Consider the following 13,614-nt stretch of genomic DNA (forward strand, 5'->3'; position numbering starts at 1 on the left):
ATCAAAAAGTATGTACATTTTTCTGGACCCCTCTGTATACTACATATATTATTTTTTAAGATTGCAGTTTTGATGTCAAAAACTTTTCTAGAACAATCTGGAACCATTGAACTAGGACTCAAAATTGACAGTTTTGTTGGTAACAGGAAAACAAATATAGCAATTCACCAAATTTGTTGTCCAGCAGTACCTGTAAGCCTTTGTGAACATTCTGCTGATTTACTGAGTTGTAGGGTAGTTTGTGGAAAGGATTGTGTTTGAAAAGTCTTCTGCTGCATACTACGGGAGAGTGAAACGTGTAGGCTGATTACATATCCATAAAAGAGTGATATATAAGTATTAAAAAAAGGTGTGAATATGAATGGTCATTTCAAGACACTCTTTGAAAGTAAATATGGTTCCCGTGATGACATGAAATCAAGTGACAGTAATGAGACAAAGTAGTCACCTCCTATGGTGTGAATGAAGTGGTCAGTTTTAGAGGTTGCTATCAGTTCTATTAAGAAACAATGGTCATTGAAGTTACCAAGACAGCATAAAGAAGTGACTGAACATCAAAACATATGTGGTTACTCTTCAAAGTAGAAATTCTTTTTTTGGAAGTGAATACACGAAAATAAAATTAGTTACTTCTAGGTAATGAAACATCTAGAGCTGTTGAATTGTGTGCATCCTATGAGGAAGGTACAAGTTGTAAAACTCATCACATTTTCCCTGTCAGAGAAAAACGTGTAGCACATTCCATCTGTGCTAAAACACATGGTGGACCAAGGAAGAAATGTAAGATCTGCAAAAGGAGTTTTTGGAATACAATATCCTTATTATCAAACAATGGAAAATCCAGGAGAAAATAATGACAATATTATGAAAAGATAGATAATGGAAATGTTGAGCTGCAGATAGGCACAACAGAAAGGCTGCTAAACAAGAAAGGATTTGGCCAAAAATTCTTCCCCTGAATTAGACAAAACACACACACACACACACCCGCGCGCGCGCATTCACACAAATGTAACTCTCCTGCATATGACCACTGTCGCAGGCTGCTGAGGCCAGACTCATCATGAGTATCTGTGTGGGGGAGGGAGGGGGGACATGCATATGTGTGTGTGTGTGTGTGTGTGTGTGTGTGTGTGTGTGTGTGTGTGATTCAGAAGAAGGCTTTATGGATGAAAACTTATTTGTTTAGCAGTCTTTTTATTGTGCCTGTATGCAACTCAACATTACCATTATCTGGTGAGTAGCACTCTACTCTTTTCATAATAATATCCTTATAACATCATCCAATGAATGAATCTCATTTTCATATTGAATACTAGTTTTATCTGGAAGATATACTGAGATATTTGGAGAAAAAGAAGAAAAATGTGTGCTGAATAAGTTAAAACACAAAAAATTGCTGACAATGTTACAAATGTGCCAAAGCTGTGCACATAAATAACCTTCATCCTGAAACTTCCTGGCAGATTAAAACTGCGTGCCCAACCGAGACTCGAACTCGGGACCTTTGCCTTTCGCGGGCAAGTGCTCTACCATCTGAGCTACCGAAGCATGACTCACGCCCGGTCCTCACAGCTTTACTTCTGCCAGTATCTCGTCCCCTACCTTTCGCAGGAGAGCTTCTGTAAAGTTTGGAAGGTAGGAGACGAGATACTGGCAGAAGTAAAGCTGTGAGGATATCAGAGGAAAACAGTGACACACCGGAACACGTGTTTAGTTCATTGAATTTTTAGTTTTAAGCAGTGTGCACAGAAGTGTTATGCTTTGGAACTTTTATGTTGTGAAATTTGGACATATATTTTAGATTTTTGTATGTTTCAAAGGTGCCTCTGTTATATATATTTAAGAAGACTAGAAATGACAGGCTAGATTTTGATTGTGAGACCAAAACATTGAATGTGGTAAAGGAAACAGGTTTAATGTATAACAAAATTTTCAGTCGTTCATAACATCTGTTAAAGAAAGTAGTGGAAGTTCTTCTTTTTAGGGAATAGCATACAATATCGTGCTGATCAAAGTAAAAAAATCAAAATTTTTGGAGCCGGCATATTAGAAAAACATTTATTGAATTTCCGTTTTGAACAATAGGTTGCTACAGCAAAAGAGATGTGTCACACTTCTAAACTGAGGATGTCATTTTAATAAGGAAATTATTGTCTTTCAAATAAAAAAGGGCAAGAGAATGTCCCATACTGTTTCAGAAATGGAGTATTTTAATATTTTGCCATAAATAACAGGTGATAAATGTTTAATGTTTGTCAGGCGAATTGTTCTTCCCCCACCCTCCATTCCTCAAAGCAAAGGTATAAATTTCTTACTTCTCCCTGAATTTTACATCTGGTGCTATGTAGGTAAGATGTCCTTTCTCTGCCTGTTGTATCTGTGTGGTAAGTTGTTGACTGTGCACTCAGATGTAAGTTGTTGACTGTGCACTCAGATACCATTCTTTGCACATTTTTGATGATCCACACCATCGTCATTAGGTGCAACCTGAAGCACTGACCTGCCTTCCACAAGGATGCCAGTGAACAGTGTTGTACAGTGTTGTGGCATGTTCTAGGAATATTTCTTCACAAATTCTTATTGTTGCTTTGATTTGAAATAGATTTTGAGCATTATGGAAACCAAAGGACTTGCTTTTTAGCCATCTGCAGTATCTTTGCCACAGTTCTATCATCGCATCACTCTTCTTGGACAATTCAAGGTCATTGAGATATGGCAAATATCATCATCATTTGTTAGCTAGTAGAGAGCAAGCAGTTTTGCAATCACTTGTGTCTGTCTTTTTTTTTTCTCCTTCATCTGTATACATCACAGTCATTTGTTCTTATTTTAATTTTTAAAAATCTTGATAGGTTTATAGGAAAAGTCAATTTGCCCATCTGGAGTTTGTACTGTACAATAGGAGTATTTAACATTGTAAATAAGTTACAACATTGACTGTGGTGTTTGGCACTACACATTGCTGCTCTCCTCTGATACAAGGTGTAATACTGTCACAGAGTTTTTAAAGTCTTGCTACTACTCACAGCTTTGAGAAACTTTAAGTACTGGGAGAACTTAAGCCTATAGAAGGATTCTTTCAGTAGGTGTTAATGCACCTAAATTGTCATAGTCTGTTAGTTATTTGTTGGTTTTCTTTAGTGCCTTGTACTACTAGTTATTTCTTCATAGCTTGCACCCCTCCTATTTAATGGAATGCCTTGAATATGTTTTGCATTCCTAGGTTTGATCACCATCTGGCCACTGGCTCAGATTTTCCTAATCACTTAAGATTAATACCAGTATGGTTCCTTTTAGAAAGACACAACCATTTAATTTCCTTCCTCATCCCTGTCCAATCTGAGCTATAGTCCACAACACCATTTATGACCGTTGAGCCAAGGATGTGCAGTAGACAGCTTCACGGCTAGCCAATTGGTACTCGGTCAGTTACTGCATTCCGTACTGTGTAAACTTCCATCATATTTGATTTTTTCCCATAGTGGCTGAAACACCTATGAGGCACCAAGTGTTTCACAAACAGGCAAGGGACCTTATTTTTAACGTGTACTCATTCTTCAAACGTGAAGTAGATTCAGGCAAGCTGGTCTGTGATGTTGCTGAAGTCCATGAACCTAATGTATTTGCTGTCTTCACACTTTCAGCTGAGTTAACAACGCAGCATTCCTCGTGAGCTGCGTGGCCAGACACCATTAACACTGTTGCCAACTGTAGCACTTTGTCTATGAAGGCATCATTTATGTTTCATTACATTCCACTGTTCATTCGCTTTTAATGCTTGATTCTCCATAAGTCAAATAATGTCAGTTGTGTGGACACGGAGTATCCTTTGGCTAAGCCACTAATATTACTGAACCTTCTTTTATATTGTTCCAGATTCCACATTCGGACCACAGAGTCTCGTTGATATTGTTGTCACGACACCTGGCAGACTAGTCGACCATCTTAAATCCACTCCAAATTTCTCCTTGAAGCACCTGAGGTTTCTGGTTATTGATGAAGCTGACAGAGTAATGGAGTGCATTCAGAATGACTGGCTGTATCATGTGAACAAAAACATCTATGGAAGTAAGTATATATGCATATTGTTCCATTTTAAAACTTTGATTTTAAAAAATATGCTCTATTAACTATGTAGTGCATAGAACCACTATTTGCATCACACCAGGCATTTGTTTTTGTGTTTCAAGAGCCACTTGTAGTAGTTAGATCACCCCAGTCAAGTGATAGCTGTCCTAGCAGCAGTGCATCAGAGTACTTTGAGTTGACACAGCTTCCACAAAAAGCTACTTACTTTACATTTTGTCAGTATTCTTTACCTTCAAATCCTATATTTTCTGTGTGTCTGTGTATTTATTGCCCATCTTTTGTATGAATGGGAACTGTGATTGCTGTGTTCAGATGACCCTTCGCTTACAGCTCCAGGCAATGTTGGCTTCAGTTAATCCGAGGAACATCCAGCATGACCCGTGTACCCCGATCAGTCCACTACTGTGGCTGCCTTGGGTTCTGCCCGTACTGAGGTTGATCCCTCACCTGCAGTCAAGTGGGAGGTCATTCCAAGGGGATAGCCTCCCTGATACATCTGATGAACAGGTTTCAGGCACTATCTGTGGCTGACAAAGTTCCTGTGCCAGATGAAGTCACTTGCACTGTTCCACTTAGCTTGCAAGGTCTGGGCATTGACAAAGTGTGGGATTACTGGAAGCTGGGAGCTCCAGCGTTAGTCGCTTAATGCAGCCACTTAGGGATATGTCTGCGATGGAGCGAAGGAATCCAGCATGCCCTCAGTGTCTGTACTGGGAGAAGTCATTTCAGATGTGAAACAGGTGCTTCCATCAGCCATGAAGCGCACAGGATGCAGCCAACTGAATCAGAGGCTCAGACAGCTCTGCAGCCGGTTTTGAACTTCTAGTTCAGGAGCCCACTTGAAGTGTAAATGGTTGTGAAAACATACGTGACCTCTTACAAACAAATAATCCTGACCAAATAAGGAGCATCATGACAGACACAGAGATTGGTAACCGCAAGGTTGCTATAGCTAGACTGAATATTGTAGCATCCAAATCCACCGAAAATAAACACAAAATACATCTATGTAAAAAAGCAGATAAAAACTCATTTGACACCTTCGTAAGACACAGACTTCATTCCTTCTAATCTGACTATGTAAGTGTGAACCAGATATGATTTAAATTCCAAGAAATAGTATGGATGGCAATTAAGAGATATTTAAGAGATAATTAAACAATGAAAAATCCAGCATGTAATGTAACAATATTATGAAAAGAATAGTTGCTACTCACCATACAGCGGAGATGCTGAATCACAGATAGGCACAACAAAAATATTGTCACAAAATAAGCTTTTGGCCAAGAAGGCCTTTGTGACGACTACAGACACACACGTGCCTTCAGCTGCCAGTGTGCGTGTGTGTGTGGGGGGGGGGGGGGTCTCACACACACACACACACACACACACACACACACAAAACCGTGCAACTGCACACTCTGGCAGCTGAAGGCACATGTAGTCTTTTTTTTGACAACAGTGTTATTGACCAAAAGCTTATTTTGTGATGGTCTTTTTGTTGTGCCTATATGCGACTCAGCATCTCTGCTATATAGTGAGTAGCAATTATCCTTTTCATATTGTTGTTGTTGTGGTCTTCAGTCCTGAGACTGGTTTGATGCAGCTCTCCATGCTACTCTATCCTGTGCAAGCTTCTTCATCTCCCAGCACCTACTGCAGCCTACATCCTTCTGAATCTGCTTAATGTATTCATCTCTTGGTCTCCCTCTACGATTTTTACCCTCCACACTGCCCTCCAATGCTAAATTGGTAATCCCTCGATGTCTCAGAACATGTCTTACCAACCGATCCCTACTTCTAGTCAAGTTGGGCCACAAGCTCCTCTTCTCCCCAATTCTATTCAATACCTCCTCATTAGTTATGTGATATATCCATCTCATCTTCAGCATTCTTCTGTAGCACCACATTTCGAAAGCTTCTATTCTCTTCTTGTCTAAACTATTTATCGTCCACGTTTCACTTCCATACATGGCTACACTCCATACAAATACTTTCAGAAACGACCTCCTGACATTTAAATCTATACTCGATGTTAACAAATTTTTCTTCTTCAGAAACACTTTCCTTGCCATTGCCAGTCTACATTGCCTCTCTACTTCGACCATCATCAGTTATTTTGCTTCCCAAATAGCAAAACTCCTTTACTACTTTAAGTGTCTCATTTCCTAATCTAATTCCCTCTGCATCACCAAACTTAATTCGACTACATTCCATTCTCCTCGTTTTGCTTTTGTTGATGTTCATCTTATACCCTCCTTTCAAGACACTGTCCATTCCATTCAACTGCTCTTCCAAGTCCTTTGCTGTCTCTGACAGAATTACAATGTCATCGGCAAACCTCAAAGTTTTTATTTCTTCTCCATGGATTTTAATACCTACTCCGAACTTTTCCTTTGTTTCCTTTATTGCTTGCTCAATATACAGATTGAATAACATCGGGGATAGGCTACAACCCTGTCTCACTCCTTTCCCAACCACTGCTTCCCTTTCATGCCCCTCAACTCGTATGACTGCCACCTGCTTTCTGTACAAATTGCAAATAGCCTTTTGCTCCCTGTATTTTACCCCTGCCACCTTCAGAATTTGAAAAAGAGTATTCCAGTCAACATTGTCAAAAGCTTTCTCTAAGTCTCCAAATGCTAGAAACGTAAGTTTGCCTTTCCTTAATCTTTCTTCTAAGATAAGTCGTAGGGTCAGTATTGCCTCACGTGTTCCAACATTTCTACGGAATCCAAACTGATCTTCCCCGAGGTCGACTTCTATCAGTTTTTCCATTCGTTTGTAAAGAATTCGCGTTAGTTTTTTTTGCAGCTGTGATTTATTAAAATGATAGTTCGGTAATTTTCACATCTGTCAACACCTGCTTTCTTTGGGATTGGAATTATTATATTCTTCTTGAAGTCTGAGGGTATTTCGCCTGTCTCATACATCTTACTCACCAGATGGTAGAGTTTTGTCAGGACTGGCTCTCCCAAGGCTGTCAGTAGTTCTAATGGAATGTTGTCTACTCCGGGGGCCTTGTTTCGACTCAGGTCTTTCAGTGCTCTGTCAAACTCTTCACGCAGTATCATATCTCCCATTTCATCTTCATCTACATTTTCTTCCATTTCCATAATATTGTCCTCAAGTACATCGCCCTTGTGTAGACCCTCTATATACTCCTTCCACCTTTCTGCTTTCCCTTCTTTGCTTAGAACTGGGTTTCCATCAAAGCTCTTGATATTCATGCAAGTGGTTCTCCTTTCTCCAAAGGTCTCTTTAATTTTCCTGTAGGCGGTATCTATCTTACCCCTAGTGAGATAAGCATCTACATCCTTACATTTGTCCTCTAGCCATGCCTGCTTAGCCATTTTGCACTTCCTGTCGATCTCATTTTTGAGACGTTTGTATTCCTTTTTGCCTGCTTCATTTACTGCATTTTTATATTTTCTCCTTTCATCAATTAAATTCAATATTTCTTCTGTTACCCAAGGGTTTCTACTTGCCCTCGTCTTTTTACCTATTTGATCCTCTGCTGCCTTTGCTATTGCATCCCTCAAAGCTACCCATTCTTCTTCTACTGTATTTCTTTCCCCCATTCCTGTCAGTTGTTCCCTTATGCTCTCCCTGAAACTCTGTACAACCTCTGGTTTAGTCAGTTTATCCAGGTCCCATCTCCTTAAATTCCCACCTTTTTGCAGTTTCTTCAGTTTTAATCTACAGCTCATAACCAATAGATTGTGGTCAGAGTCCACATCTGCCCCTGGAAATGTCTTACAATTTAAAACCTGGTTCCTAAATCTGTCTTACCATTATGTAATCTATCTGATACATTTTAGTATCTCCAGGGTTCTTCCATGTATACAACCTTCTTTCATGATTCTTGAACCAAGTGTTAGCTATGATTAAGTTATGTTCTGCGCAAAATTCTACCAGGCGCCTTCCTCTTTCATTTCTTAACCCCAATCCATATTCACCTACTGTGTTTCCTTCTCTCCCTTTTCCCACTCCCGAATTCCAGTCACCCATGACTATCAAATTTTCGTCTCCCTTCACTACCTGAATAATTTCTTTTATCTCATCATACATTTCATCAATTCCTTCGTCATCTGCGGAGCTAGTTGGCATATAAACTTGTACTACTGTAGTAGGCGTGGGCTTCGTGTCTATCTTGGCCACAATAATGCATTCACTATGCTGTTAGTAGTAGCTTACCCGTACTCCTATTTTTTTATTCATTATTAAACCTACTCCTGCATTACCCCTATTTGATTTTGTATTTATAACCCTGTATTCACCTGACCAGAAGTCTTGTTCCTCCTGCCACCGAACTTCACTAATTCCCACTATATCTAACTTTAACCTATCCATTTCCCTTTTTAAATTTTCTAACCTACCTGCCCGATTTAGGGATCTGACATTCCACGCTCAAATCCGTAGAACGCCAGTTTTCTTTCTCCTGATAACGACATCCTCTTGAGTAGTCCCCGCCTGGAGATCCGAATGGGGGGACTATTTTACCTCCGGAATATTTTACCCAAGAGGATGCCATCATCATTTAGCCATACAGTAAAGCTGCATGCCCTCGGGAAAAATTACGGCTGTAGTTTCCCCTTGCTTTCAGCCGTTCGCAGTACCACAACAGCAAGGCCATTTTGGTTAATGTTACAAGGCCAGATCAGTCAATCATCCAGACTGTTGCCCATGCAACTACTGAAAAGGCTGCTGCCCCTCTTCAGGAACCTCACGTTTGTCTGGCCTCTCAACAGATAACCCTTCGTTGTGGTTGCACCTGCGGTACGGCTATCTGTATCGTTGAGGCACGCAAGCCTCCCCACCAACGGCAAGGTCCATGGTTCATGTTGTTACATACCAGATAATTAATAGAGATGGTACTGATCTACCATGGTACAGGTTAGAACACTGCTGCAAAAAAAAAAAAAAAAAAAAAAAAAAAACACCAAATTTAACAATTACAAAATCCCAAAGCTTGGCGAAGTTTTACAGAGGCTCAAAATTTAGTGCGAACTTCAGTGCGAGATGCTGTTAATTATTTCCACAACAAAACTCTTTCTTGAAATCTGGCAGAAAACCCAGACTCTGATCATACGTAATGTACACCAGTAGCAAGGCACTATTAATACCTCCACTGCGTGGTAACAGTGATCATGTTATTGATGATAGTACTACTAAAGCAGAGTTACATTCGAGAATTCAAATCCAGAACAACTGCCAACATGAGTAACTATAAAGTAGATGTTCTCGGTGTAGTAAAGCAGCTTAAAACCCGTAAGAAAGGCAATGCTCCCGGTCAAGATTGTAAATAGTCAGGTTACTTTCAGAGTATGCTGGTACAATAGCTCCATATTTAGCAGTCTTATACAATCACTAGCTTATTGAGATATCCATACCCAAAGTCGGGAAAGTTGCACAAGTCACGCCAATACCCAAGAAAGGAAATAAGAATAATATGCTGAATATAACTAACATCGATCTGCAGTAGGATTTTGCAACATTACTGTGCTTGAACATTATGAATCACCTCAAAGAAAACAATTTGTTGACAAACAGCCAACGTGGGTTCGGAAAATACCATTCTTGTGAAACACAACTGGCTCAATATTGTCACAAAGTAATGAGTGTTATCGTCAAGGGACATCAAATTGATTCCTTATTTTTAGATGTCCAGAAGGCTTTTGACACTGTTCCTAACAAGTGACTTCTAATTAAATTGCTCGCCTATGGAGTATCATCTCAGTTGCATGACTGAATTGTGGTTTCCTGTCAGAAAGGTCACTGTTTGTAATAATTGATGGAAAGTCATGGAGTAAAATGGAAATAATAGCTGGTGTTCCCAAAGGAAGTTTTATAGACCCTCTGTTGTTCCTGACTTACATAAACGATTTAGGAGACAGTGTCAGCAGTCCTCTTGGATTATTTGCAGATGGTGCTGTGATTTACCATCACCCTCCCCCCCCCCCCCCCCCCCTCCCCCCACTCTTTGATGAGGGACCCAGCCTTTGAGGCATCTTTTTCCTTCCATGTTGCATGTCTATACTCCTATTCTTTATCCCCTCGCTTGGGGAACATGTCTGAGATATTTTTGGGAATGTTTCCTGAATTTTCAATAGACATCAGAACAGTCCTGGTTTTTCTTTCTTTCTTCCTCGTCTCCTATCCTTTCTCCACTTCAGCATTCAAGGTTCCTCTTTGTTTCTTCTTCCTCCCTGTGTGCTTCTGAAGGCCAGCCTATTCACCTACTATGTGACTGGGTAACTTGTAATTCCCATCCCTGGGTCAACAGGTGGGGTTTGCACGTACCCCTTGGTCCAGGCCAGGACCAGGGAGAGCTGACAGCGTGAGCTGTTACCTTTCCAAATTGACAGTTAGTCTCCATCAGGAGTTTGGAAGGTGTGGCCTCTGAGATGTGATCAATCAGTGTGACCTGAAATGCGAACACTCACCCAAGATGGATGAGCTCCCCCCGACTGGGGCCACCGAAGTCGCTGGCAGTCGTGGGGGATTTTCTCAATGAACCAACCACCATCTCAGTCTACATCTACTAAACATAGACAGAGTGAGGCTAAAGATTCCAAGACTCTCCCAGCTGCACATCAGTTCCAGGTGGTATCATGTACTGAAGGAGGTCAGTCCTTTGCTATGGTTAATCCTTTTATTATTCAGAAAGATGTTGATGCAATTGACATTCCTGTGAAATCCTGCTTTGCTTTTGAAGACTAATTGTGATTCCTTAAGCATAAGAACTGCTTGCAGCTTCGCTCCTTCACACCAATCTTGTTTGTGTCGAGGTCAAATTACCTCTCTCAGGATGTCACTGCAGTCCATCGGGTCATGAAAAAGGTTGATGCATCCTTAGTGTCTACACATACTCTATTTCTTGCATTTTATAGAGTAGTGCCTCCATCAAAGATCAAAGCAGACTATGAAGTCATCAAGATCCTATGTACATCCCGAGCCTGATGCACTGCTACCAATGTCAACATTATAACCACACTCAAATGTCCTGTCGAAACCCGCCCAAAGGCGAGAGGGATGTTCACGAGGACGATTGCTTGCCTCTTCCTCCCTGTTGTATCAATTGAAATGCAATTTCATCTCAGAACGTCCCGTGCATCTCAGTGAGCAGGCCATCCAGGAGACCTGGGTGAAGGAAAAAGTGCCTTATCACATCACTCGCAAGTTGTTGGGAAGTCAAAAGCTCTGTGTTTTACCATTTCGCAGTTAGATTACCGTTCTTGCTACACCTTGCTCCATGAAGGACACGGCCAGCAGATTTGTGACCTCAAATTCAGCACCATGATTGTAAAAGCACCCAGTGTCACTGTAGGATCCCCGTCTTCTTCTCCTTCAGCTGTGCAACAAGCCACCAGCAGTGAAATCACCTGCTACACAACCAACAGGCTAGAAACGACAGAAGGACTACTCCTGTGAAGACTTCTTACATCCCTCCAGCCAACAACTGAGTCTTCATCTATGAATCGTGAAGACTGTTTGCCTTTAGAATCGTGAAGACTGTTTGCCTTTATTTGATTTCTAGGAGTAGAAATTAAATAAAGGCAAACATTCTTCTCTTTCGCCAACTTGGTGATCCTCTCCACAGTGGTGTTGCGTGATACACCACAAACCATTTTTCTGCCCTGGAATGCACAGGCCAACCCGGTCAGACTGTCAGTCATTACTCTCCTCCAATGCAATGTTCAAAGTTCCTCCAATGAAACTTTTGCAGCATTAGATCCAACAAGGGGCCATTACAGCTGCTCTTTGAATCACAGAGTCCAATTGTTTTCTGTGTCCAGGAAACACAATTACATCCTCAAGACCACTTTGACCTCTCACATTTCTGTCTGGTCCAGTTCGACCTTCCCCCTGAGGACGGCATTACATCTGTTGGGGGAGTCGTGCTCCTCATCCATTCACAGTCAAACCCTCTCACTAAACACCCAGCTACAAGCTGTTGCTGTCGACATTTTCCTTCCTCACTTCATCTTGTCTCTTTGTACCATATACATGTCTCTTCATTCAGTGTCACTAGGCAGACCTCCTCCAGCTTATGGGGCAAGATACTCACCCCTTTTTGCTGCTTGGTGACTTTAACACACGCCATCCTCTTTGGGACTCTTCCACAACCTGTCCAGGAGGTGCCCTCTTGACTGACCTTCTCAATCAGTTCAACCTCATCTCACTTAACACTGGAGCACCCACATTTCTTTCAGACTCCACAAATGCCTGTTCCCATTTCGACCTCTTGTTCTGCACAGCCCAGCTTGTCCATCATCTCGAGTGGTCCATTATCTCTGACACGTACTCGAGTGACAATTTCCTGTGTGCTATCTCTTTGCTAACTCTTACCCTATCTATGTCTACACCCAATTGGCCACTTTCTAAGGCCAACTGGAGGCTTTACTTCTCCCTGGCAACCTTTGACGAACAACATTTTCCCAATTGTGATGACCAGGTAGAATACTTTCTAAATGTTATCCTTACTACTGCAGAATGTTCCATTCCTTGCACTTCACTTTTACCTTGCCATGTCCTGATCCTTTGGAGGACTAAGGTGTGCAGCAATGCAATTCGCGCACAGAGATGTGCTCTCCCTATTTTTAAACATCATCCTATGATGGCGAACTGCATTTGTTATAAACAGTTGCGTGTGCATTGTTATGCATTCTTCGGAATAGCAAAAAGCTAGCTAGATTTCATTTACTAGTTCTTTTAACAGTTCCACTCCCTCTTCCGTAGTGGGGACCAACCTCCGACATCTCTCTGGGACCATGGCCTGTTCCCAGATTCTGGCCTGACTGTGGCCTGACTGTAGTAGATCATGTCATTATGGAACCCAACCCATTGCTATCCTCAGCACCTTGGGCTTCTGCTTTGCGAAGATTTTGAACTCCACCCACTATCGCCCCCACGTTCCTTCATCAGAAACAAGCGGAGGTGGCTCGGGTGATCCCTTCTCTCGGACTTGTGAATGTTACAATGCTGCCTTTACTATGCAAGAGATAGATCATGCTTTCACTTCATCCTGATCTTCTGCCTTGGGGCCAGATGATGTTCATGTTCAGATGTTTTTTCTCTTGCAGGCAAGCACTTCCTCCTTCATACATACAATCCCATCTGGGCGGATGGCACATTCCTGGACACTGGTGTGAAGCCACTGTCTTACCCATACTTAAGCGTGTTAAGGACAAACACCTTCCTTGTAGCTAACACCCCATTTCTCTCAGACTGATGACCTCAGAAGTTAAGTCCCATAGTGCTCAGAGCCATTTGAGCCATTTCTCTCACCGGATGTGTTTCCAAAGTGAGGGAATGTATGATTCATGCCCAGCTGGTATGGCAGCTAGAGGCTTACAATTTACTAACCACTGCACAATGTTAATTTCGAGCGCACTGTTCTGCAGTTGACCATCTTGTCACTTTGTCAAACCACGTCATGAACGGTTTTCTGAGGAACTACTAGGTTGTGGCTATGTTTCTTTTATTTGGAGAAAGCCTACAACACCTGGTGGAGGACTG

General features: G+C 41.5%; 1 protein-coding gene across 2 annotated transcripts in view; it reads left to right on the forward strand.

Moving 5' to 3' along the window:
• Positions 1-13,614, forward strand: part of LOC124795108 (probable ATP-dependent RNA helicase Dbp73D) — a 143,474-nt gene that overhangs the window by 59,639 nt on the left and 70,221 nt on the right. For both annotated transcript variants that reach the window (XM_047258958.1, XM_047258959.1), the window contains exon 6: positions 3,880-4,071. In XM_047258958.1, the coding sequence (XP_047114914.1) occupies positions 3,880-4,071 (192 nt within the window). The remainder of the gene's footprint in view (positions 1-3,879; positions 4,072-13,614) is intronic.

The sequence above is a fragment of the Schistocerca piceifrons genome, chromosome 4 (genome assembly GCF_021461385.2).
Source record: "Schistocerca piceifrons isolate TAMUIC-IGC-003096 chromosome 4, iqSchPice1.1, whole genome shotgun sequence".
Taxonomy (NCBI): Eukaryota; Metazoa; Arthropoda; class Insecta; order Orthoptera; family Acrididae; genus Schistocerca; species Schistocerca piceifrons.